The sequence below is a fragment of the Ranitomeya variabilis genome, chromosome 5, assembly GCF_051348905.1.
Source record: "Ranitomeya variabilis isolate aRanVar5 chromosome 5, aRanVar5.hap1, whole genome shotgun sequence".
Taxonomy (NCBI): domain Eukaryota; kingdom Metazoa; phylum Chordata; class Amphibia; order Anura; family Dendrobatidae; genus Ranitomeya; species Ranitomeya variabilis.
In genome coordinates this window covers 602,043,814-602,071,144 of record NC_135236.1, presented here as the reverse complement: position 1 = coordinate 602,071,144, position 27,331 = coordinate 602,043,814, and the positions used below count along the sequence as shown (strand labels likewise).

Genomic DNA, 27,331 nt, shown 5'->3' with positions numbered 1-27,331 from the left:
ATCTTTCCTACAAATAATTGTTTTCTCATTTTTGAATAATTGGATGGTGGATTAAATAGTTCAGTTAAAAAATACAACTCCTACTGCTAAAAACTCATGAAGACATATTGGCAATGAAAGTGAAAAATGATTGCCCTTGGGCAGCTGAAGAAATAACAAAGCTAAAAACAGCACTGTCCTGAACTGGTTAATGTTGTAAATGCTGGGCATTTCAAGAAGCTGTTCTAGAGATCACTGCTGTCATACCTGGTTACTGCAGTCACTTAGGTCCTTCAGCCTACTTAAGTGGTGGTCTCAAGTGCAAATATATTTTTATCCTAAATGCCTATCTGATTAATACCATAATCTATTTTCTGATATACTTTAATTAAAAATTCCCTCTCCTTCCCTAGTTACACTAACTGCCTTTCTTTTTTTGTTTTTTACAACTTCCTCTTTGAAGACCCTTCATTTAGAATTCCCAGTACATGCTGGGATGCTCTGCATCATCAGGGGTCACTATTGTAGCCCCTGCCCGCTCCCTGAACCGAAGACTCGTCGGTGACCTTGGGTTTTAGGGGCTGGGCTAGCACTTGCTCTGTCACTGTGCGATGTGCACGACGACGGTGCACTCGGTCACTGGCTCAGCTCAATAGTAGTCAAGCCGACAACGGACCGCACTATCATTGTGCGTTATACAAATGTGGTCAGAACTGTTGGTACCTCTCTTTTAATGACAGAAAACCCCACAATGGTCGCAGAAATAACTTTATTCTGACAAAAGTAATAATAAATAAAAGATCTATGAAAATGAACAAATGAAAGTCAGACATTGCTTTTCAACCATGTTTCCACAGAATTTAAAAAATAACTCATGAAATAGGCCTGGACACAAATGATGGTACTTTTTTTAACTTAATATTTTGTTGCACAACCTTTGGAGACAATCACTTCAATAAAACGATTCCTGTAACTGTCAATGAGACTTCTGCACCTCTCGACAGGTATTTTGGCCGACTCCTCAAGAGCAAACTGCTCCAGTTGTCTCGTGTTTGAAGGTTGCCTCTTCTAGACGGCATGTTTCAGCGCTTTCCAAAGATGCTCAATAGGATTTAGGTCAGGGCTCATAGAAGGCCACTTCAGAATAGTCCAATGTTTTCCTCTTAGCCATTCTTGGGTGTTTTTAGCTGTGTGTTTTGGGTTATTATTCTTTGCAGGACTCATGACCTGCGACTGAGACCAAGCTTTCTGACACTGGACAGCACATTTCTCTAGAATCCCTTGATAGTCCTGAGATTTCATTGTACCCTGCACAGATTCAAGACACCCTGTGCCAGATCCAGCAAAGCAGCCCCAAAACATCACAGGGCCTGCTCCATGTTTCACAGTAGGGACTGTTCTTTTCTTGATATGCTTCATTTTCCCTTCTGTGAACATAGAGCTGATGTGCCTTGCCAAAAAGCTCCATTTTTGTCTCATCTGTCCATAGAACATTCTCCCAGAAGCTTTGTGACTTGTCAACATGTAGTTTGACAAATTCCAGTCTGGCTTTTTTATTTATTTATTTATTTTTTTTAAACTATGGTGTCCTCCTTGGTTGTCTCCCATGAAGTACACTTTGGCTCATACAACGACTGATGGTGTGATCTGACACTGATGTTCCTTGAGCTTGCAGTTCATCTTTAATCTGTTTAGATACTTTTCTTTTGTTACTATTCGTATTATTCGTCTCTTTGATTTGTCATCAATTTTCCTCCTGTGGCCACGTCCAGGGAGGTTGGCTACAGTCCCATGGATCTTACATTTTTTTATAATATGTGCAACTGTAGTCACAGGAACATCAAGCTGCTTGGAGATGGTCTTATAACTTTTATCTTTAACATGTTTGTCTATAATTTTCTTTCTGATCTCCTGAGACAACTCTTTCCTTCGCTTCCTCAGGACACCATATCACCAAGCAGCACAGTGAGTATCTGTAGCCCTATATACAGGCCACTCACTGATTCCAAGATTGTAGACACCTGTGATGCTAGTTAGTGGACACTCCTTGATTTAACATGTCCCTTTTGTCACATTATTTTCAGGGGTACCATCATTTCTGTCCAGGTCTATTTCATGAGTTTTATTTTTAAAAATTCTGTGGAAGCATGGTTGATATGCAATGTCTGACTTTCATTTGTTCATTTTCATAGATCTTTTATTTAATGTTACTTTTGTCAATCAAGTTATTTCTGTGACCATTGTGGGTTTTTCTGTCATTAAACAAGGGGTACCAACAATTTTGACCACGTGTGTAAGTATGCTTTCTTCTGTAAACTTGCAGAGACCAGGGCCGCTCCTCCAGAAGTGACGCCTCTGCCCCCTGATGACTTTTCCTTTGATTACCCCACTGGGAATTCTGAAGTGAAGTGTCATCAAAAAGGAAATTTTAAGAAAATATAAGTAAAGCCGTTAGTGTAGTTAAGGAAATATAGGGAAGTTGTAATTCTAATAAATAGACATTTAGGATGAAAATTAGTTTGCAGTTGGGATCACCCCTATAATTTCAGGCCACTGAGTATATAATGCTTAGGGTAATAAGTACATAAGATATATATGTATTATTTTGACTCCCATTGTTTCCGGCTCTGCATCCCTGTTTCTCCCCGCCGGTATACTACTAAAGTTTCCTGCAGCCTGTACCCCACTGTCCTCAGGAAAATACAGCAAAAGCCTGAGGCCAGCGATGGGCTGTAATGGCTGCTGTGGTTGGGGGGTAAAGGTAACAACCTTTCCCAGCTGCCCATGGCCAGCTTCTTCACTGAGACTGCCTCTCTAATAAACTGTTATTTTGCTTTTGCTGTGCTAAACGGAATTAATATTCTTTTTATATTTTTCCAGGATATTCACAATTTGACACCAGCAACTGACTTTTACAAGAAGCTTGCATTGGATTGTTCAGGACAGCAAGTAGCAGTCGATCTGTTTCTCCTTAGTGGCAGATACTCTGACTTGGCTTCTTTGGGTACGGTGGTGGCAGAATATATATATATTTTTTTAAACTGTGTACTATTTCACATACAAGACCATTTCATTGTTTTGTGCTAAGAGATCTGCTTCTATTTCACTATTTGTTTCAGGTTGCATTTCCAGATACTCAGCCGGGAGTGTCTACTATTATCGTGCTTACCATCACCAGCATAATCCAGTGCAAGTGGAGAAACTGCAGAAAGAGTTAAAGCGGTACCTTACTCGGAAGATTGGGTTTGAGGCTGTAATGCGGATAAGGTGCACTAAAGGTCTGTATGAAGTCAGACTGATCACTTAACCTGCCAGAATTTTTTTTTATAGTCTGTGGCCATTATAGACCATATTTTTAACCTATATAGGCACTTCCTGGGGATAGACACTAGATATGTGCTGTAACTTTGTTCTATTTAAGTCATTTATATATGTAAGTTGGAATAGATTGTGAAAAAACAACAACTTGATACTTACCACTTACAGCTCTAGCCACCCCGCTGCTTGCCGGCCACCATCCAGTCCTCTTCTTTCTGCCGCCATACCTCCTGCTAGACTAGGATTAAGGCTACATTCAGATCTGCGTTGACTATGGGTCATATGGTTCCAATGACTTACACAACCTTTTAACACACAGTTAACCCATCCATGAGACTTGGTCTATAGTGAAGAGCCCGGAGATATGGCAGTAGAAAGAAGAGGACCAGGCCCGGGGTCGCACCTGCTCTAGGGGGGGTCGCACCTGCTCTAGGGGGGGTCGCACCTGCTCTAGGGGGGGTCGCACCTGCTCTGGGGGGGTGGCACCTCCTATGGGGGGGGGGGGGCACCTCCTCTGGTGGGGGGGTGGCACCTCCTCTGGTGGGGGGGGTGGCACCTGCTCTGGTGGGGGGGGTGGCACCTGCTCTGGTGGGGGGGGGTGGCACCTGCTCTGGGGGGGGGGGGGGTGGCACCTGCTCTGGGGGGGGGGGGGTGGCACCTGCTCGGGGGGGGGGGGGGGGTGGCACCTGCTCGGGGGGGGGGGGGTGTGTCGCACCTGCTCTGGGGGGGGGGTCGCACCTGCTCTGGGGGGGGGGGTCGCACCTGCTCTGGGGGGGGGGGGGTGGCACCTGCCCTGGGGGGGGGGTGGTCGCGCTTAGTGATCATCCTCTGTGCACTTCAGAGCAGCCAATAGAAACAGCAAGCAGGACAGAATACAATAATCTGTAATTAGCGCTCTCCTGCACTTTACACTGATTGCTGGGTGGTGCCATACTGTAGCAGTATATGTTATAACTTTTCTTTGGATTTTTTTTAAACAGCTTATAAATTAAATTGCCTATATTTTATGGTCTAGCTGTTCAGGGAATGTGATCCAGAATGTATTGTACTTTCGTTCTATAGTGTCTTACTCTTCTACTGCTCTCACACAGGACGCAGTGTATTGGCTTCAATGCATTTTAAATTGGTAGTGGTTTACTTCAAACTATTAATCTGTATGTACAACTTTACTTGGCTTTTATTAGTATGTAGGGAAAACCTGCAAGAACTCACCTTATTATTTGCACCCTGCTCTAGGCCTTTCTATCCATACGTTTCATGGAAACTTCTTTGTTCGGTCTACGGATCTACTGTCCCTTCCCAATGTTAATCCCGATGCTGGATATGCCGTGCAGATGTCTGTGGAGGAAAACCTGACCGATACACCTGTGGTCTCCTTCCAGTCTGCTCTCCTGTACACTTCCAGTAAAGGTGAGCTCAGTACATCAAGTAGTAACTGTCTTCTGCCATGGAAGTATATATACATTAGATTGTATGTTCTTGTATAGAAGTCAGCAGGAAAGAAGTATATGTGCATTTTATCTTGAGGAAATCGCCTATTGATTTAATCAATGTTTTTATTTTAAATATATTCCTTACCCCTTCACGACTTTGCAATTTTTTTTTTTTTCATTTTTGCTTCCTCCCCTTCTTCCAAGAGCCTTAACTTTTTATTTCTTCCTCAATATAGCTAGCCATATGAGGGCTTGCTTTTTGCAGGACGAGTTGTATTTTTGAATGACGTCAGTCATTTTATCGTGATACATTGAAAAGCGGAAAAATACTAAGTGCGTTGAAATGGTAGAAAAAAAAGTGCTACTCAACTAATGTTTGTTTTTCTTTATTTATCATGTTCACTATATAAAGCTGATCTGCTAATATGGTTCCCCAAGTCAGTGTGAGTGCATAGATGTAAAAAATGCATAGTGTCAGAACTGTAGAAAACCGACATGGACTGCACATCCAATAATCCTATGTTAATCTAAAGCCGCCAGGCCAAAATTTACAAAAATGAGGTTTTTAGTTTAACATTCAGATCAAACTGTACGAAGCCCACTGCCACGTCATGGTGAACTTTTGTGGTCCCTAGCCTGGAAGGTGCCGTGCACAAACCACCATCACAGCGACAATGCACCAGCAGGATCCATGCTGCAAGGCTGTGTCCTAATGACTCCAGACCACACTGCCCCAGAGGCATGACACCACAGGAACAATGGCCGCTACACAGCACCAACACCAGGTGCATTGTTAATGCGCACGGCGCTGCAACTCTTGAGTTAGTGACCCACTGAGAGGTGCGCTGTGACGTGGCAGTGGGCTTCATACAGACTGATCAGAGCGTTAAATTAAAAACCTCAAGTTCAGTTTTGTAAATTTTTGCCTGGCAGCATTAGGTCAACGTATGATTTTTGGAGGTGCGGGTGATTTGAAATTTATTTTTATTTTTTTAAATTTAACTTTGTTTTCATTTTACACTGTATTTAATACTTCCGTTGGGGGATTTGAAGCTGCGCCTGTGCTACACAGCAGGGCCTCAGTTCTATGAACGCCAGCCACGGGCAGACTTTCACTGGCTGATTGTAATGACAGGTGTGGGGGTCATAAGCGGATCTCCCACCCCCTCCCCGTTGTCATGACAATCCATCGGCACCCATCGATCACGCTACAGGCGTGTTAGTTGAAGCTTGGAATGATGTTCTCCACCCCCTTCTTTGCAGGCACGTGTTAAATGCCACTGTCCGAGACTGTCAGAAGGATCCAACAGGTTAACAGCTGTTAAAGGCACATGATGACTGATTAAATCAGTGATCATGTGTGGGAAAAGATGTGGGCTTGGCGTGCAAGCCTGCTTCAAAGGCAGGGCATGTTTTTTGACGAACAAGTACTTCAAAGATGGTGAAGGGGTTAATACACATTTAGCAGTTTCGCCACATCACAATCTGTATAAAAAATAGTGATCTTGCAATTTTTCACTTTTACCACTGAGGCTACTTTAGACGTCATGTTCTTTACAGAAGACTATTCAGAAGTCTCATTATCATCAGAGTCACAATACTGTCGCAGGTTACCCACCTTTCACAATGGCCTCTGCACATTATCATTAGATGCTTCAATACAAAAGCTGGGGTCATTTGCTTTATTGCTGTTAATGTACATGTGGATTTCCTGAAAGAATCTCCTCAGAGGCCAGTGTAATAACTGCAACCTTTGTATCTTCATTTTAGTTTTTGATAAAAAAAAAAAAAAATAATAATTACTATAAAGATCTGAATTAAAAGGAACCTGTCACCCCCAAAATCGAGGGTGAGCTGAGCCCACCGGCATCAGGGGCTTATCTACAGCATTCTGGAATGCTGTAGAGAAGCCCCCGATGTAACCTGAAAGATGAGAAAAAGAGGTTAGATTATACTCACCCAAGGGCAGTCCCGCTGCGGTCTGGTCCGATGGGCATTGCGGTCCGGTCCGGGGCCTCCCATCTTCTTATGATGATGTCGTCTTCTTGTCTTCACGCTGCGGCTCTGGCGCAGGCGTACATTATCTACCCTGTTGAGGGCAGAGCAAAGTACTGCAGTGCCCAAGCGTGGGGATAGGTCAGAGAGGCCCAGCACCTGCGCACTGCAGTACTTTTCTCTGCCCTCAACAGGGCAGACAATGTACACCTGCACCGGATCGTGAAGACAAGAAGAGGACGTCATCTGATGAAGATGGGAGGCTCCGGACCGGACCGCGATGCCCATCGGACCGGGACCGCCCCTGGGTGAGTATAATCTAACCTCTTTTTCTCATCTTTCAGGATACATCGGGGGCTTATGTACAGCATTCCAGAATGCTATAGATAAGCCCCTGATGCTGGTGGGCTTAGCTCACCCTCGATTTTGGGGTTGACAGGTTCCCTTTAAACATTAGGTCAGTTTCTGACCCGCCTTATTATGCACATGGCTAATTATTGCTAGCACTTGCTTTACAACAGGGCTCTGTATTCATTCTCGTTTGGAGCCTCAGCCACAACATGGTGATACCGGAGCCTCATTACTCGTCATCGTTCTTTCTAGAATATTTACAAATTGCCTCAATTTATTTTTTCACATTTTCAGTATTCTATTTGTTGGCTTTCAATGCAATTCACAATATTTCTTTGCTCCCCAACAGGTGAGCGAAGGATTCGTGTGCACACAATGTGCCTCCCTGTTGTGTCGGCGCTATCCGATGTCTATGCGGGGGCAGATGTGCAGGCGGTGATTGGACTGCTGGCAAACATGGGTAGGTATATGAAGTCCATCAATATAGTATTTTTCCATCAAGCCCTAATGAGTTGTGGTTTTGGATGACCACATTCACTTCTCAATGTATTGTGCGGCAATGCTGAAGAACAAATAACATTGTTGTGCTTCCATTTTCTGACATCCGTGTGATATATACACAGTGGAGCAGTTTTGGTTTTTATTTGTACAGTTTTGGAGTACTTGCTATGTTTTGATCACTTTTTATTTTCATTTTTTGAGGGACATGCAAAATAAAGAAAAACTGCAATTCTGATTTGTTCATCACATGGGTTAATTCATTTTATATTTTCATAGATCAACCACTGAAATACAAATATTTTTATAGGTTTGGTCAGGAAACGGCTTTTTCGTTTTTGTATTTTATTCAGTATTCGGGTATGTGAATACTTTATTTGCTGCATTTTTGGTACATTTTTTCCGCTCCGTTTTGTCACAAATGAAGGATTTTCTAGTACCAGGAAAGTGAATGAGTTTCCCTGAACGCTCGTGCACACGTTGCTTATTTGTTCCTTGCAGATTTGAGCCTGTTTCGGATTCAGCATGTCAATTCTTGCAGGGTTTTTGCAGCACTTTTCACCTATTTTAATGAAGGGGGTAAAAATGGCAGGGAAAGTGAGGCTTAGAATACGCACGTTCTTGATGCAGACACTTCAGTATTTGCAGTAGAAATGTCTGCATGTGCTTTACATGTGCACATACCCTTACATAATGTGACAATCTCCTATGAAGCGGCGTATAAATGGCTTCCAGTCACTATTAGAGGAAGGTGGTGGCTGTGTCATGCCACTGGCGCCCGCTGTGTATGGAGTGGGCTCAGCTCCTGAGCCCGCTCCATCCATCCGCACCAGATTTGGGACATGTAAATCCTACCTCGGGCACAGGATATGAGATTCCTACATAGAATGGAAGTGAAAAAAAATGTAGACATGAAAACTGATTGATCCATTCTTTTAGCTGTTGACCGCTCCATTTCATCAAGTCTGAGTGATGCTCGGGATGCCCTGGTGAATGCCGCAATCGATTCCCTGTCTGCTTACCGCTCTTCGGTGCTGACTGTACAGCAGCCTGGCCTTCTGGCACCAAACTCGTTGCGCCTCTTCCCTATGTTTGTGCTGGCTCTTTTGAAGCAGGTCAGTTCTTTGGTGTGTCTGCATACTTGTCTTGAATGTAACCAGTAACCTATACATTTACTACAACCTGGACATAAATATTGCAAAAAAAGGCATTTTGATGTTGAGTTGACATCATATTTTAGCCACATGTCATTGCCTCCATAGGGACTTCAATATAATGCTCTAAAAAATGGGATTCTGGTTTATCTACCGACCACCAGGCCATTGACTTGCATGAAGAAGTCAGACTCCCTTTGGGCGCTCTGATCTTCTTTCGGCAGTATCCAACTTTTTCACATATACACAAATAACGTGGCTGACTGTGCCCTCCAAAAACAGACGGACACTCCCAAAAAGGAGTTTAGAAAGGGGGGGCACAAAGTGATTCTGCTTCATTAAAGTCCATGACCCCCTTCAGTGGATAAGCCCGAATCTCAGGGCTTCAGACGAATGTTCTGCTGGAGCCACCGGCTTGTGGCTGACACATAATCTGTGATGTTAGTAATGGACATTTTTTTCTATCATGGAGCCATATTTATTACATATAAGAAAATAAATGACCAATTATTGGATTGGAGAAGTAAGTTTCTCCGGGTCACAATGTGAAGTTTACAAGCCTGTTCTTCTTTTTCCTTACAGAAAGCTTTTCAAACAGGGACAAACGCAAGTTTGGATGAGCGAATATACTCAATGTGTCAGATTAAGAACCAGCCGCTGGTGCACCTGATGCTCATGACCCATCCTAATCTGTACCGAGTAGACAATCTGGCAGATGAGGTTGGTCTTAAAGTGTAAACAGAATTTCCTCAGAACGTCTTGATATAAGTAGGGCCAGAGGTTTGGCTTTCATTAGTGATGACGAGGTGTTTTCTGAGCATGCCCGGCTGCTAATAGACCATCTTCGGCGTGCTCTAATACTATGTTCGAGTCGCCGTGGCTGCATGTCTCATCTGTTCAAGAGCCGCTACAAACAGCCAATCCCTGCATGTGTTGCGGCTTTCGAACAACCACGAGACATGCAGCCACGATGACTCGAACATTGTATTAAAGCACGCTGAAGATGGTCTATCAACACCCGAGTGTGCTCAGATAACACCTCAGCCCAGCACTACAGCTCATCACTAGTTTTCATCGCTATTAACGGGTCTATATGTTGGTGTCTTCTTCACTGTGACTTCTTCTCACGCAGGGAGCCCTTAACATCAATGACAAAACAATACCTCAGCCGCCTGTTCTTCAGCTGTCTGTAGAAAAGCTGAGCAGAGATGGAGCCTACCTGATGGATGCTGGCACGGTAGGTTTCATGACGAGAGAACCAAATCACTGCAGGTGTTTCACTGTATGCAGGCCCTTACATGTTTTGCTGCAATCAAACACATTGCGTTGTGGAGACATAAACAGCATAATTTGCTCATTGGTGCAAGTGCTGCTCTGACAGCCAATGGGCTTTTGGCATGTGTTGGATACCCACTACATTCCTTAGGCACCCTGCACTGCCCCTTTAATTGGATTGTTGGAAACTTTAAAGTGTAGCCAAGTCTTCTGTGAACTTGCGGTGGTCTGTCTGCCTCTGTATCTCTAGCTCCAGCTCTACTCGCCATAGACTTTTATGAGCAGCAGCTGTTACCTGATCCCTCAGTGAAACTTTATTGGTGAATGATCAGTCTGGAGCTACAGGAAGAGATTGCATATTTTAAGATGCTTTGCACAATGCATTGTGGTTTAGACTGATAACAGAGAATTTGTCTTGTTAAATCCCTGCAAAATTGAATTGTAGTGGCAGTATGATTGTACCAGAATACAGCGTAATATGCATTAGTGTTTGATTTTCTCCATCATTGTAATTAATCATTATCTTCATATCTAAATGTGATAATGATTCGTTATATATTCAGATTATGCTGCTGTGGGTGGGCCGAAGTTGTGGACAGAACTTCTTGACCCAAGTCCTCGGAGTTGCTAACTACTCAGCATTATCTCAAGACATGGTAAGTTTCCAATGCTGGAAGTCTTCAGTAGTTTACATTCATAACAAGTAATTTATCCCCTTAATGACCCCAGCTTTTTTATGTTTTTCGCTCCCCATACGTCAATATAGCCATGTGAGGGCTTATTTTTTGCGGAACGAGTTGTACTTTTGAATGACATTATTGGTTGTAGCATTTCGTGTACTAGAAAATGAGAAAAAAATTCCAAGTTCTGTGAAATTGCAAAAAAAAGTGCAATCCCACACTTGTTTTTTCTTTTATTTGAATTTTTTGCTAGGTTCACTAAATACTAAAACTGACCTGCCATTATGATTCTCCAGGTCATTAAGAGTTCATAGACACCAAACATGTCTAGGTTATTTTTTATCTAAGGGTAAAGAAAAATTCCAAACTTTGCTAAAAAAAAAAAAAAAAATTGGGCAATTTCCTGATACCCGTAGCGTCTCCATTTTTCGGGATCTCTGGTTGGGTGAGGGCTTATTTTTTGTGCTCCGAGCTGACGTTTTTAATGATACCATTTTGGTGCAGATAGGTTCTTTTGATCGCCCTTTATTGCATTTTAATGCAATGTCGCGGCGACCAAAAAAAACGTAATTCTTGCGCTTTGAATTTTTTATTCTTGCTACGCCGCTTAGCGATCAGGTTAATCCTTTTTTCTCCTACGTATCATTGGGGGACACAGGACGAATGGGTGTTATGCTGCTGCCACCAGGAGGACACTAAGTTAAACACACACAAAAGATTAACTCCTCCCCTGCAGTATACACCCACAGACTGGACAATCCAGAGCCAGTTCTTACTTAGTGTCTCAGGAGGCACTTGGGTCCTCAGGACCCCACCAATTTTTTTGTTTTTGATTTAACGGAAAGAAGGGAGCGACAGGCAAATTTTTTAGCTCTGATCTCTCCCGCACCAACAACGGGCAAGTACACGGAGCGTTCCTCCTGTATCCTTTCCCGCAACGATGGATGCCAGCCCTGGCTCACCTTTCAGTGTGGCGACGGTTCCCTAGCGTCCCGATCTCCTTCCATCCTTCTCAGGCGACCATGGGGACTAATCATCCACCTAAGTCTCCTGGAGCCAGGGCACAGCCGGACAAATTGACAGGGCGTCCGCGCAGCCGCCCACTGCACCACCACTGAATATAGTGGCTGATACATGGCGGCAGTAGCTCTCCACCCTCTCCCTATCATGGTGAAGGTGGATGGAGCATCGGTCCCATCGCACAAGGTAAGTGCGGGGACCGACGAGCTGGCAGCAGGGGGCCCCCCCTTACTCTCTTCTAAATGCGGCCCTGCAGCCGCGGGACAATGTGCGGCTCTGCAGCCGCGGGGCAGCGGGTGGCTCTGCAGCCGCGGGGCAGCGTGCGGCTCTATAGCCGCTGGGCAGCGTTTACTTTCTGAGAGGGCTCGGCGGCTCCCAGGCCTGGGTCGGACTACAGCGCCCGCCTACAAGTATGCCGCCGCCCGCCCACGACACGCCCCCTCCCTGGGCGCTTCTCGCTCCCGAGAAGCGCCCTTCTCACTTCTCGGCGGCCATCTTGGACCAGGAAGTGCGCTGGCGGCTCTGCAGCACCGCAGCGCTCAGGACAGGAGGAAAGCTTCAGGATCTCCCTGCCAAGCCACCGCGGATCCTAGGTGAGACGCACCCAATAGGATTGCCTCCCCCCCCCCCTGCCAGTACGCTCACTCCACAGCAAATATGTCACAGTCTAAGCAAAAACGGACTGGAAAGACCCACTCTGTTATTTTTGCTGTGTGCACCTCCTGCAAGATTTCTCTGCCCCGAGGTCACACCACCCCGCTGTGCTCTGCCTGTGAAATGCCCGCGGCACAGGATAATCCGGCCTCTGACCCGGAATGTAGTGAGCCTAGTACCCCCGCATGGGCGTCCTCCCTTGCTCGATCTGTGGCATCCTTGGAAAGGACGATACAGTCCCTCCGTGAGCCGTCCCTTACTCAGGGTACTTCCAAGGATGATGTAACGCGGTCTAAGAACCCCTCACGGCCCAGAGGTCGTACCGTTTCCAGAAGCCCTCACTCATATAGAAAGAAGTCCAGGGTAATATCTCCGGTCCATGATCAGCCTTCTGGTTCAGAGAGCGAAGTCTCTCGTCACTCATCCCCAGATCATAGCAGGGAATCTTTTCTGGACGACGCTTCCAGCGTGTCCTGTTCCCCAGAGTACCGTCATGACCAAGAGACCCTTGATTCTCTCATAGACTCTGTAAGTCAGACTCTACAGTTAGAGGAGGAAGCCCCGTCTAAGGCGGCTCATCCCGTGTCATTTGGGCGGACTACAAAGGCTCATAGGTTTTTTCCCACGCATCCTCAATTCAAGGACATTGTCGATCTCCATAGAGTCCGTCCGGATAAACGCTTCTCAGGTCAGAAGGCTATGCAATTGAAGTATCCGTTTGCTCAGGACCTTGCTAAGGAGTGGTCTCAGTCACCCTCCGTGGACCCGCCAGTGTCGCGGCTAGCCACAAAGGCGGTTCTATCTTCCTCCGAGGGCGCGTCCATCAAGCATCCCACGGATAGACAAATTGATCAGATGGCTCGCTCGGCTTTTGAAGCTTCCTCGGCTTCTCTCTTTCCTTCTTTTGCCGCCACATGGGTTGCAAAAGCCATGACCCATTGGGCCGAGTCTTTAGCCTCTACTGCACTTCATGCCGACTTACCCCCCGAGGTTTCTCACCTGGCCACTCAGATTGCCAGAGCGGGGGACTTTGTAGTTTCCGCATCCTTAGACGCGGCCAACTGTGCCTCACAGGCAGCGGCCAATGCTGTCACGGTCCGCAGATCCCTTTGGCTCAGGGACTGGAAAGCGGACTCAGGATCCAAAAAATCTCTCACGTCCCTTCCATACCAGGGTGAACGTCTGTTTGGGGACAAACTAGATAAAATGATCGCAGACTCCACAGGGGGAAAGAGTAAATTCCTTCCCCAGCAACGGACCTTTCGTCCCTTTCGCAACCAACAGGGCCGAGGCCGATATTTCCGTTTCGGTTCCAACTGGTCCAATCCTTCCTCCGCGCCACCTGGCGTCGGGAGAGGTCAGCGCAAGGACAGAACCTCCCAGCCATCTTACAAACCTTCTCCCTCTTGGAGAGGCAGACCCAGACAACAGGGGTCCAGGGGGTCCAGATCTAACAGGTCTCCTCCTCAATGACTCTTGGCAGACGCCAAAGGACACCGACAGAGTTGGCGGCCGCCTACTCTTCTTTCGGGACGCGTGGCTCTCGGTAGTTCCCGACCGATGGGTCCGCGATCTGGTATCCGTCGGTTACAAGATAGAGTTTGTCTCTCTTCCCCCATCTCGTTTCTTTCAGTCCCCTCCTCCCAGAGCAAGGGTCCGTCAGTATTTCCAGGCCATAAAATCGCTATGGGACGACGGGGTCATCATCCCGGTACCTCAGGACGAAAGGTACCAAGGTTTTTATTCCAATCTTTTCATTGTACCAAAGAAGGACGGCTCCGTACGTCCGATATTGGACCTCAAACTCCTCAACAGGTACGTCCGTGTACGTCAATTCCGAATGGAGTCCCTCCGCTCGGTAATTGCCTCTCTGGAAGAGGGCGAGTTTCTTGCATCTCTAGATGTTCAAGACGCTTACCTGCACATTCCCATTCTGCCGTCTCATCAGCGCTTTCTCCGCTTCGCGGTCCAGGGCCACCATTTTCAGTTTGTCGCCCTACCGTTCGGGCTGGCCACCGCTCCTCGGGTGTTCACCAAGGTCATGGCGGCTGCCGTGGCCATTCTCCATGCTCGAGGCATAGTGGTGTTGCCCTACCTGGACGACATTCTTATAAAGGGACCCTCTTTCCGGTCCTGTTCAGAGGCGGTAGATGTCACTATAAATACTCTTTCACGCCTGGGCTGGAAACTCAATTTCAAAAAATCTTCCCCAGTCCCGGCCCAAACCATACCCTACCTGGGCATGATCTTAGACTCCTCTCAGGATCTAGTACTCTTGCCTCCGGAAAAGGTATCTACTCTACAGAGAGAAGTCCGGAAGCTTGCTCAACCTCGCTCTCACTCCCTACGCTTCTCCATGAGGGTACTCGGCAGGATGGTGGCGGCAATGGAGGCAGTGCCCTTTGCGGTTTTTCACCTCCGGCCCTTACAACACGCCATTCTGGCAGTATGGGACAGGAATCCCGCCTCGCTCGACCGCCGTCTCCTTCTCTCTCGCCAAATCAGACAATCCCTCAGGTGGTGGACCGAGAGGTCCTCCCTGACTCGGGGGAAGTCTTTCCTTCCGGTGCACTGGCTGGTTGTCACAACGGACGCCAGTCTCTTCGGCTGGGGTGCAGTGTTCCAGCGCCACTCGACCCAGGGTCGCTGGTCGCCGCAGGAGTCCCAGCTACCCATCAATATCTTAGAGATTCGGGCAATCAGACTAGCCCTCCATCATTTTCAGCAGTTCCTCTCCGGACGTGCGGTAAGAGTCCAGTCCGACAACGCTACTGCAGTAGCCTACATCAACCGCCAAGGGGGCACTCGCAGCAAGGCGGCCATGGTCGAGGTGACGCTAATTCTCCGTTGGGCCGAGGCACATCATTCCATACTCTCAGCAGTTTTCATACCAGGCGTGGAAAACTGGGAAGCGGACTTTCTAAGTCGCCACAGCCTCGATCCCGGAGAGTGGTCTCTTCATCCCGCAGTCTTTCACCAGATCTGCTCTCGTTGGGGGACCCCGGACGTGGATCTAATGGCATCCCGCCTCAATTGCCAGGTTCCCGTCTTCATGGCCAGGTCTCACGACCCCTCAGCCTTCGGAGCCGACGCTCTCGTCCTCTCATGGCAGGGCTTCAGTCTCCCATACATCTTTCCCCCAATTCCCCTTCTGGGGAAGGTTATCAGGAAGATCAAGGCAGAACGGATTCCAGTAATCCTCATCGCTCCGGATTGGCCACGCAGGACATGGTATGCCGAGATGGTTCAACTGGTCTCAGACGTACCTTGGAGACTGCCGAGTCGCGCAGACCTCCTGTCTCAAGGGCCCATTTACCACCCGAACTCAGAGGCCCTGTGTTTAACGGCGTGGCCGTTGAGTCCTGGGTTCTGAGGCAGAAGGGGTTGTCTCAGACGGTGATATCTACCATGCTCCGTGCACGCAAGTCTTCTTCTATGCGCATCTACCACCGCGCTTGGAAGGCATACTTCGCCTGGTGCAGGGATCGGAGGCGTTCCCCCCTCCGTTTTTCTATTCCTCACATTTTGGAATTCCTCCAATCAGGCGTTGACTTGGGTCTTGCACTCAGCTCTCTTAAGGGCCAAATTTCTGCTCTCTCGGTCCTTTTTCAGAGAAGGATCGCAAACAGATTGCAGGTCAGGACCTTTATCCAGGGGGTTTCTCATATGGTTCCGCCTTACAAGATGCCTTTGGAACCATGGGACCTGAACCTAGTTCTCTGTGCTCTTCAAGAGCCACCTTTTGAGCCCTTGCACGAGGTGTCTTTGCTGTTCTTGTCTTGGAAGATTGCCTTCCTCGTGGCTGTCACGTCTATTCGACGTGTCTCTGAGCTGGCAGCTCTGTCGTGCCGACCTCCTTTCCTCGTGTTCCACCAGGATAAGGTAGTTCTGCGGACATGTCCGACTTTTCTTCCGAAGGTCGTTTCCTCCTTCCATCTTAATGAGGAAATTGTTCTTCCCTCACTGTGCCCTGCGCCTTCCCACCCCACGGAAAGGGCGCTCCACACTCTGGACTTAGTGAGGGGTCTCAGACGTTATGTCTCCAGGACTGCGTCTTTCCGTAGATCAGATGCCTTGTTTGTTCTTCCGGAGGGGCCACGGAAGGGACTACCCGCTTCCAAGGCCTCCATTGCCAAGTGGATTCGTTCCGCCATCCAAGAGTCCTACCGTGTCAAGGGTCACGCTGCACCTCCGGGGATCAAGGCTCATTCTACCCGGTCAGTCGGCGCGTCCTGGGCCATCCGGCACCAGGCATCGGCAGCACAGGTCTGCAAGGCTGCTACATGGTCCAGCCTCCATACATTCACGAAACACTACCATGTGCGCTTCCGTCGGTAGGCGAATTCTACAAGCGGCTGTGTCTCATATGTAGTTTGAAGGCTCGCACAGCACTCATAACTTCTGGTGACCCGCCCAGGGACTGCTTTAGGACGTCCCATTCGTCCTGTGTCCCCCAATGATACGTAGGAGAAAAGGAGATTTTTGTGTACTCACCGTAAAATCTTTTTCTCCGAGTCATCATTGGGGGACACAGCACCCTCCCTGTTAGCCTAGTTGGCTCAATTGTTTTTTTTCAGTCTGTGTTTGTTGACTTTGACATGTTTTCTGTTTGATAACTGGTTTACTCCTACTGCTTTGTTACCGAACTGGCTCTGGATTGTCCAGTCTGTGGGTGTATACTGCAGGGGAGGAGTTAATCTTTTGTGTATGTTTAACTTAGTGTCCTCCTGGTGGCAGCAGCATAACACCCATTCGTCCTGTGTCCCCCAATGATGACTCGGAGAAAAAGATTTTACGGTGAGTACACAAAAATCTCCTTTTTTTATTGATAGATTGGGCGATTCTGAATGCGGCGATACCAAATGTGTAGGTTTGATTTTTTTTCTTTTTTTGTTTGTTTTATTGTGAATGAGGTGAAAGGGGGGTGATTTGAACTTTTTTGTTTGTTTTTTTTCATATTTTTTAAAAACCTTTTTTTTTTTTTCTTCTTCTTTTTTACTTTTGCCATGCTTCAATAGCCTCTTAGAAGCTAGCATAGCCTGATCAGCTCTGCTACATAGGAGCAATGTTCGGATCGCCCCTATGTAGCTAAATTACTGCATTGCCTTCCGCAGGGTGGCGCTCGTAGCAGTCTGGCATCAACAACCATAGAGGTCTGCAGGAGACCTCTGGTTGTCATGCCGACATATCACTGACCCCCGATCACGTGGCGGGGTTCAGCAATGTGCGCATTTCCGGCCCGATGGCCACAAGCACTAGTTGAATGCCTCTGTCAGAGTTTGACAGTGGCATTTAACTAGTTAATAGGTGCGATCAGATCGCGATTCCTCCCGCGCCTACTGCGGGCACATGTCATCTGTTCAAAACAGCTGACATGTCCCAGCTTTGATGCGGGCTCACCGCCGGAGCCCGCATCAGAGCAGGGGTTCTATCCTCAGATGTACTATTCCTTCTGAGGGCAGAAAGGGGTAAGTAAAGGCTCTGGAACATAAAGTTACTTTTTGTGTCTATTTTGTTTCACACCGCTTTTGTCATGACTTCTAAGAATGAAGGACAGTCAGAACTAAAATACAAAATGAAGGGGTTAGACTTCAGTAAAAATCTAAGCAGGCGTTAAGTAATGCACGGTTTTCTGTTCTGAAACAGACTCAGCTTCCGGAGCTGGACACGGCCGAGTCTAGCAGACTGATGGCTTTCATCGCTTGGCTTCGGGAGCAACGACCTTTCTTCCCGACATTACATGTAATCCGGTAAGCAGAAGCTTCTTTATTGTGGCGTTTTCTTGTGTTGAGCTTGTAACGTTTTCCCTTCTCCATTTATATGATAGAATCCAGTCCTATTTTGGCAATAAAAAAGCAAATGGCTCCCACAGGTCATACAGTTGGCAGGAGAAGGAATAACCTGGATTACTGCATTTTTTTTATGAATAAATGTTATCTGGTTGTTGTCTGAGCCACATTTATTCATCTGCCCAATGAAGTCCTGGTGCAATTTTCACCAAAAAACTGTCTTCCAACTGTCTTTACAAGAGTAAACCAAGTAAACAGCAGTTGGAAACAGGGCTGTGGAGTCAGTAAGCCAAACCTCCGACTCCTCAATATCCATGACACCGACTCCAACTCCACCAAAATGGGCCGACTCCACAAGCCTGGTTGAAACTAAAGCTACCCTCCGTATGCATGAGGCTAATATCGATGGGTTCGGCTGACACTAGTGGTATGGGGGTGTTGGCTGACTGAGATGTAAATCTTGCATGTCTGATTTCAGACAGTTAAGTGGGGGCAAATACTGCCTTACAGGGGACCTATAGGCTATTAACCCCCTTCATGACATGGCAAATTGTCGTTTTCGCCAACTTTTTACTGTATTTAATACAGATACACCTGCTATCAACTGATCGAAAATCAGAAAGAAAAAGAAACCCCTTAAAAAAAATAGCTTTTATTGGTATACGTTAGAAAATACCCCAAAATACCTAATTTACAATAAAATGGGCATAAGAGGGTCTGGACCAGGTTATCCCAGTAACTTGCGCCTAGGATTTGGCACTGGTAAGTCACAGCTAGGAAAGGTCTAGGGAAGATAGGTTGTGTATTACCCTATATGTCCCTTCCTAACGGCGGAGGTGGCGCACTCTTTATACATGAAATGGCTCCCGTTCCACATTGACTAGCCCTCCCTGACCCTCAGAGGACTCCCTAAAAACAAAAAAGCCAACACCTAAACAAACTGCATAGTGTAGATGTACAATGCTGTGTGTCTAGTTAACAGTGAGCCGTGCAGGGATATGGCGTAATGTTCCAAAGAGATTGTCTTTCTGCAGATGTGTTGCAAGCGTCCTTGTATTGAATCGATGTGCACAGAATGGCTTAGAATTATGTCTCAAAATGATTATATGGAGAAACAAACAATCTTATATATTAAATCGAGAAGGGTTTAGAGGCAATCAAGTCATGCAGCAGACACAAATAGCTTGGTGCATGACCCTAGAGACACAGTAAACCTGTATTAGACACATGCAAACAATGCCCATGATAGAGAGGGTACAGGAATACTGGGTACAGGAATACAGCCCACTTTGGGCAATGATACAAATAAAGCGATACACTTATCGCAAGGGGAAAGGTACCCCATCCGACGCTTTCCCCCCCGTCCAAACGGGGTTCATCAGGGGAAATGGTTTTGGTAAGCCACGGGCTGCATTATCACGGGAGGATTGTAGTGACTGGCAAAGAGGTCATCACCTCGGCTGTCATGAGTCTATTAGCACCTCTCGATCACCTTATGGGCACGAGGTGGGAGCGTGGAAAGACATGCTTTCTTGCCGATGCTATAACAGGTTAACAACTGCGGGCGCCGCTCTATTCCACCCATGGCTGTTAGAGGCACATGATGGTTGATAAAATTGGTCGTCATGTGCAGGAAAAAATGCGGGCTGTGCGAGCAAGCCATCAATAAAGGCTGGGACATATGGTGTAAATTTACATCATATGCCGTGAAGAAGTTACATTCACTCCTCCTTTCTCCCTTTCCCACTATAATTGTGGGTTATTAGCAGGGTGGATAAAAATCAATGTTTTTTTAAAAAAATCAAAAAAATCGGATTTTTTTGATTTAAATCGGATTTTTTTGATTTAAATCGGATTTTTTTCAATAAACTGCTTTTTGAGGAAAATATTTTACCATCCAAAGGTTCTTCCATCATGAGATAAAGCGGAGTTGTTTAACTCAGTAGAATAAAGGCTGTATATGTGTAACATTCACAATGCCATGCTCTTCCAGAGGTTTCTGTAGGATGCTGACTATCCAACAAGTTTGGGCATGTCAACTGAATGGAAAAAGAAACTAAACCAAAAGAAAGTGAAACCAAGCTAGAAGTGTGGAATTAAAGGGGCAGTATGAACAAAATGTGGAGGCTATTAATAGTTTATACAATTAAGACATGCTGCTTTTAAACACCTACCTATTGCCATATAGTAAAACAAAAAAGATTTTTACTTACTTTGGGGTCCCCCCCTCACCCTGGCGTTAGATCGTTGCCCCTAGTTTCGTCCGTGTAACTATGGGCGCACATGCGCACTGCTCTCACTTCTCATTTTAATCGTGATTTATATTAAAAAAAACCTTTTGATTTAAATCAGTGATTTAAATCATGATTTAAATCGGCGTGATTTAAATCAATCCACCCTGGTTATTAGTTGTGTATAATTGTGCCATGAACCACTTTTTACTAAAAATCAATGCAATGATCCAGTTAAGACCAAACCGTTCACTTCCATTTTTGCAACTCTATTTTGACACTCCCCAAATTGTAAATACATTAAAATAAGTGATTTTTCCCTGCGCCCATCTTAACCCTATAACTGCCTGCAACAAAAACGTGCATTGTCATTGGCTTTCTAATGCTTGTTGATAAAAATGCGGTGTCTCCTCCGGCAGTGGTCTTGGGAAGCGCAGAATAGTGCACAGATTATAATAATACTCCAGATAATACTGGAGCATGTTTACACTATTTTTTTCTGTCAAAAAGATCTTTTACAAAACATTTTTTTTCTGCTTTTAAATTATTCTGTGAGTAAATTTAGCATATACATATTTTTTGTGCTAAAACAGCCTCAAGAAATGACATGACTTTTTACAGTCTTTTTCAGCAAGGAAAAAAAAAATGTGAAACTCACAAGAGACTTTTTAAAATTGAAATCTATCCAAGTACGTGTGCATGGAGCCTGTACATTCTCCTTGCCGTTCTGCCATTTCCACCCATACTGTAAAACAGGAGTAGTTATTAGTTTGTGTGACTTGGCGCAAGGGTGTGCTGCTGAACGAGACCACCAGATCTGTGGAGACCACTGTAGTCAGCGTCGCTGTACAGCGCTATGGAATGTTGGCACCAGTAAAAGGAATAAATAGAAATGGTGCCATTGCTGTAAATTATGCACTTCAAAAAATGAACATTCTTATACAGCAAACAATGTAAAAAAAACAAAAATTATAATAATGTAAGACTAGTTAATGGTTTGTTTGTTTGTTTTTTCTTCTAAAGGGATGAAAGTCCTCTAAAGTCTACTTTCCTTCAAAACTTGATTGAAGACAGAACAGAATCCGCCTTATCATACTATGAGTTTCTCCTCCACCTCCAGCAACAAGTGAACAAGTAAAACATGAAAAAAAAAACTAATAAAATGTTTGCACAAAGAAAAAGTGTACATGAACTTCAATCTATCCTAACAGTATGACATCCAGAGGTCCGGAGCTACACCTGCATCGCCAAGGCTTAGGCCTTCTGAAATAAGATACACTGTGATTTCAGGAACAACATGAATCTAGTGACTATATATTGGTACAGAGCTGTGCAAGCACACAAGCGATTTCCAGTGGTGTAGGAAAAGAGTTCAGACATGCCTTTGTACCTGGAGTCTCCAAGAACTGCTGAAAATGTGTTCACTGCTTTTCAGATAAGTGATTACTGCCCTTATGCAGGAGCCCACATTGGCACCATACGTTTCTGCAATAGTCAGGAGGTGAAAAGACATTTAAGAAAATAAAGTCCGATCTTACTACAGAAAAGTTTTTATTTTTCCTAATTTTTTTTTTTTTTTTTTTTGCTTTTATTTCATTATTTTGCTGCTAGATTTTGAAATTTAACTAGCTGAAATACAAGTTGCTGCTATGACAGAAACTGCTTTCTACTCACATGTATATGTGTATATGTTTTGATAAATTGGCAGAACTTTACCTGTGTAGAAGATGATGTAATTACAGCAGGCCATAAAGAAGTTTTGTCTGCAGTTTTTTTCCTGTATTTTGTTGCCATTATTTTGGCATGAAAACATACAGGATTAAATTGTAATTGGACAGCAAGCCTTCATGTGATGTATATTAATCGAAAACATCTTAGGTGAGAGCACATTCCACTACACTGAAAACCTAGAATTCGGAGGCAATTCTTCAGGAATTTCAGCCTAAAAATTCAACCCAGCCTCTTGGTGTGGTATGTTTTTTTTCTCTTGGCTCTCATGTTGTCTTGAAGGAAGTGACAAGGTTGGTTGTTTCAGATCCCAACCAACCAAAAATCTGCAGATGGTTAGAAGAAAAGAGTTAGAGGGAAGATGGGGGAGACACCAGAAAACCTACTCAACTCTTGAGTTCCACTTTGACTTCTCGCAAAGTTTGGTAACAGAACATATGCTGTGAATATCAAATGAAGTTATTTGACAGAGAAGCCATTTGTATTTTAGCAATAGTAAGCACCTACGTTTTGCAAGGTAGGCTGTGATCTGTTAAACAATGGCCAAATTTAGTGCTAACAATCACCAATATATATGCAAGCGCATGCCCATTGCTATGATTTTGTTCCTCCTCTAGGACCAAAGTAAGAAAATTGAGCATTCTGTGTAATGACTGGTTGTCATGGTTCATAACATTGTGGAAAAGCTATATTTTTTATGAACTGCTAAAGACCAGAATAGATTTTCTTGTTGAAAATGAACTAAACGTAATCCCTGTATTTAGTGCAAAGGGGTAAACTATGTGATTTAAAGGAGGGAGCGTTTCTACATTCAAGATTCTGCACGCCGTCACTTTGCCTATGTTACAGAAACCGCTGGGACTCTCCATTCCTGGGTCCAGTGGTGTCTCCACAGCTTCTCTAGTTATTGTTTAGCACAGGAGTCCCCAACCTGCCACCTGTGGCTCACGGGCTCGTGATGGGTGGCTCGCGTCTCTCTGCCGCCTTGGTGCATCAGGTGTAGCAAACTGCTATTGAAAGAAGATCTCTAGATGGTGACTTATGGGTGTAGCCCTGCACAGAAGAGCAGATCTGAATGGGGGTAAGGTAGGAAACCCTGGAGCTTGGCATACTGCCTTGTGTGATTACAATGGAAAAACTTTGGCTTTTATTATACCGGTAATGGGAACTCTGGGTGTCACTACTGTGAGTGGGGCAGGAGCTGGATGTGGCTCGCGACCCTCTCAGCGCTGAATGTGGTTCACCACCAATTTTCATAGCTGAATGTGGCACTCCGTCAGAAGAGTTGAGGACCTCGTGCGGCTGCAGTGCTGACGTCACGTCCCCAGCTATGTCCCACTGAGTTCTGTCATTGGCTGCTGCCTGTGCTGCAGTTGGTAATCGCTAGGCTCAGCGGCTTTGTTGTGATGTCACCACTAGAGCAGCGGTGGAGATGCAGCGGTGGAGATACAGCGCTGTATAATCGGGGTGGTGAGCGCCAGCTGTCTCATTGATAAACATGGGCACACCAATGGCACGCAGAATGCTAAATGGGAAAAACTCCTTTAACATATGACATTAAGCAATATATCTGAAATATTGAACCACACATGCATTAATATTTGTAACTTTGAGAATTTACACTAATGGCACTCATAGCTAGATGTTTCCATTATTGCTACTGTTGCATAATAAGTTATGAAGATTGTCAAACTGTTTTTCTATATTAGTTTATTTGGGATTCTATCGACGTGAACATTTTAAGGAATACAAAGCCATTTTGTTTCCCCTACCATCACCCATGTTGTACTTCGGGATTATGGTACTAAATGATGAAAACCCACAATGCTGGGAAATGAACTAAAAATGTAGTTCAAATGCTTATTTTCACTTGATAAAGAGACATTTACACAGAATTGCTACCACTTTGGGAATAGGGGATTTGACTTCTAACTGCAAATTGTCGGAACAAATTAGACAACTTTGTTTAGCAAGGAGTCTCTCCCGTCCTTGTCATTTTTCTTAATGATTTGGCACAACTTTCTATATTACTGGTTAATTTATTGTTATGTGAAAAGGTAGGAAGAGATTTTGATTTTCAGCGTTTTAATAAAATGCACCTTTTATTCTGAATTTCATGTTAATAAAGTTTTTAAAGATCAAATAATTACTCTAAAGTTGTATGCATGTTCGGCCATTATTTATGGAAAACTAAAAACACTCGGCAGGTTGTTCGCCATGGCTCTGTTTTACTAGAACGCCGAAAAGTCATCTGATACATAAGTGATTCTATATCTGGTTAGTGACCAAGAAACAATTAGAATTTAAAGAGTCATCATTAGTTGATCATATTTTGAAAACCTATAGAGTTTGAACACTATTCCGCAATCAGATGTTTCCTCTGTCTCCCAGCTTTAGAAAAGAGCGAGGAGGCAGATGCTAGTGACTTATACATGTGCCCACCGCTCTATACTTTACAGAGGTTTTCTCACAAAGTACATTTTAATCGATAAATCTTGGAATAATAATAATTTCCACAATTGGATGCGTTTAAAAACTTTTTTCTTGTGCTGAGATAATCTTAAATGTGTAATGTCTGTATCTGACCGTGCAGAAACGTGGTCTGATCATATCACAGCTCCTGGGCAGGGGAGGACGCAAAAGAGTCTACGGACGTTACAGCACGGGATCACAGCCAATTTCTTTTTGTGAGCTAAACTCACTGCTTGTTTTTCAGCAATGTTTTACCTCAAAGAAGAAATGAGCTGTGATCTGATGCTGTAATGTCTGTATAATACTAATGATTAGCGAATGTGCTCGGATATTGTCTTATCTGGGCACGCTAGGGTGTTATCCGAGCATCTGGGAATGCTTGTATATTATGTTCTAGTACCTGCAGCTGCATGATTTGCCACTGTTAAGCAATGCCCACATATGTTGAGGCTGTCTAACAAACCAATCCTCACAAATGTTGGAGATGTCCAACAGATGCAAATCATGCAGCCGCAGGGACTCGAACATAATATACGAGCACGCCAAAGATACTCTGATAAGACATTACCTGAGCACGTTGGCTCATCGCTACTTTATGAGCTTTGATATGATCAGACCATGTTCCTGCACGGTCAGACACAGCCATTACACAGCGGGGGCATATGTATAAGATTATCTCAGCACAGGAACATTATTTTTTTAAACACATCCAATTGTGAAACTCATTATTAATCAAAGACCAGTTGATTCAAATTAATTTTGTTACATGGCAAACTGCTTTAAAATGTGCAGACTATTGTACCGTATGAGTATCTTTATTTACTGCTTCTGTGCTACAGTGACAATGAAGCGACTACGTTAATGATTTCACAAGCCACTTAATGATTGCCTATCACTTCTCACATAACCTAAGGGAGTGGTAGTGTAGTAACCAGTTGGCAGTATGTTACTTACATGTACATGACACATGCACATAAGCTATATAAAACTGCTCTATAAGCTGCATAGATGGCTTGGTTTTAGAGCTTACTAATTGCCTTGCTCGGAACTAGTCCAATCGTTTACCCCATAGGTGCCATGCTCAATAGTGACTCATAGTTGCTAAACATTGGGGATCCCAAACAACAAAATTGTGGGGTAAAGATGAGTTGCTGTGACAGCCTCAAATTTATTTTCACAAGCGCAACGGAAGAAAAGACCCCAAAATATGTTGTGCAATTTCTCCTGAGAAAGCTGATACCCCATATGTGGGGGAAAAACTAATATTTGGGTGCAAGACTCGGAAGGGAAGAAGCTTCATTTTGACTTTTGGAGAGTAAAATTGTTTGGAATCATTAACTGATGCCATCTCGTATTTGGAGAGCCACTGGTGTGCTTAAACACTGAAAACGCCCCGCTTAGTGAGCCCATTTTCACAGCTAGACTCTTCAATGAATTTATCCAGATGTGAGGTGAGCACTTTGAACCCACATGTGCTTCACAGAAGTTTATAATTTTGAGCTGTGCAAATAAAAAAAAAATCACATTTTTCCCACAAATGTTTTTAGCCCTAATTTTTTTTTTCACTTTCACAAGGAAAGTAGGAGAAAATGGAGCCAAATATTTATTGTGCAATTTCTCCTGAGTACGCAGATACCCCATATGTGGTCGAAAACTAGTTTTGAGGCACAGTGCAAAGCTCAGAAGGGAAGAGGTGCCATATTGGAGTTCAGAGTTTGCTGGAATGGTTTGAGGGTAGTCACCTCATTTTACAAACTACACACCAATGAATTAATATAGGGGTGCAGTAATCCTACTTACACCACAGGTGTGTCACAGAATTTTATACCATGGGGCAGTGAAGAAAAAAATAATTACATTTTTACCTCCAAAATGTTGTTTTGGTCCCAGATTTTACATTTTCACAAGGGATATGGGTGCAATATACAGTTGTACTCAAATGTTTACATACCCCGGCAGAAGTTTTGCTTTCTTGGCCTTTTTTCAGAGAATATGAATGATAACACCAGAAGTTTTTCTCCACTCATGGATAGTGGTTGGTTGAAGCCATTTATTGTCAAACTACTGTGTTTTCTCTTTTTAAATCAAAATAACAACCCAACACATCCAAATGACCCTGATCAAAAGTTCACATACCCTGGTGATTTTGGCCTGATAACATGCACAGAAGTTGACACACATGGGGTTTGAATGGCTACTAAAGGTAACATCCTCACCTGTGACCTATTTGCTTGTTATCAGTGTGTGTACATAAAAGCGGAGTGAGTCTCTGGGATCCAGACAGACTCTTGCATCTTTCATCCAGCCACTGATGTTTCTGGATTGGGAGTCATGGGGAAAGCAAAAGAATTGTCAGCAGATCTACGGAAAAAGGTAGTTGAACTGTATAAAACACGAAAGGGATACAAAAAGATATCCAAGGAATTGATAATCCCAGTCAGCAGCATTCAAACTGTGATTAACAAATGGAAAATCAGGGGCTCTGTAAAAACAAAATCACGGTCAGGTAGACCAACAAAAATGTCGTCCACAACTGCCAGGAAAATTCGGGATGCAAAGAAAAACCCACAAATAACATCAGCTGAAATACAGGACTCTCTGAAAACTAGCGGTGTGGCTGTATCAAGATGCTCAGTAAGGAGGCATTTGAACAAAAATGGGCTGCATGATTGAGTCGCCAGAAGAAAGCCATTACTGCGCAAATGTCACAAAGTATCTTGCCTACAATATGCAAAACAGCACAGAGACAAGCCT

The 27,331-nt window shown here is 44.7% G+C and overlaps 1 protein-coding gene across 1 annotated transcript in view; it reads left to right on the top strand.

The window, feature by feature from the left end:
• The window catches only part of SEC24A (SEC24 homolog A, COPII component), a 93,831-nt gene extending 69,831 nt beyond the window's left edge, over positions 1 to 24,000 (top strand). The window contains exons 14-23 of the mRNA XM_077266041.1: positions 2,860 to 2,983; positions 3,099 to 3,257; positions 4,534 to 4,707; positions 7,426 to 7,536; positions 8,514 to 8,689; positions 9,311 to 9,448; positions 9,861 to 9,965; positions 10,567 to 10,659; positions 18,004 to 18,107; positions 21,401 to 24,000. Coding sequence (XP_077122156.1) covers positions 2,860 to 2,983; positions 3,099 to 3,257; positions 4,534 to 4,707; positions 7,426 to 7,536; positions 8,514 to 8,689; positions 9,311 to 9,448; positions 9,861 to 9,965; positions 10,567 to 10,659; positions 18,004 to 18,107; positions 21,401 to 21,515 — 1,299 coding nt within the window. The 3' untranslated portion in view covers positions 21,516 to 24,000. The remainder of the gene's footprint in view (positions 1 to 2,859; positions 2,984 to 3,098; positions 3,258 to 4,533; positions 4,708 to 7,425; positions 7,537 to 8,513; positions 8,690 to 9,310; positions 9,449 to 9,860; positions 9,966 to 10,566; positions 10,660 to 18,003; positions 18,108 to 21,400) is intronic.
• Positions 24,001 to 27,331: the final 3,331 nt, after the last annotated feature.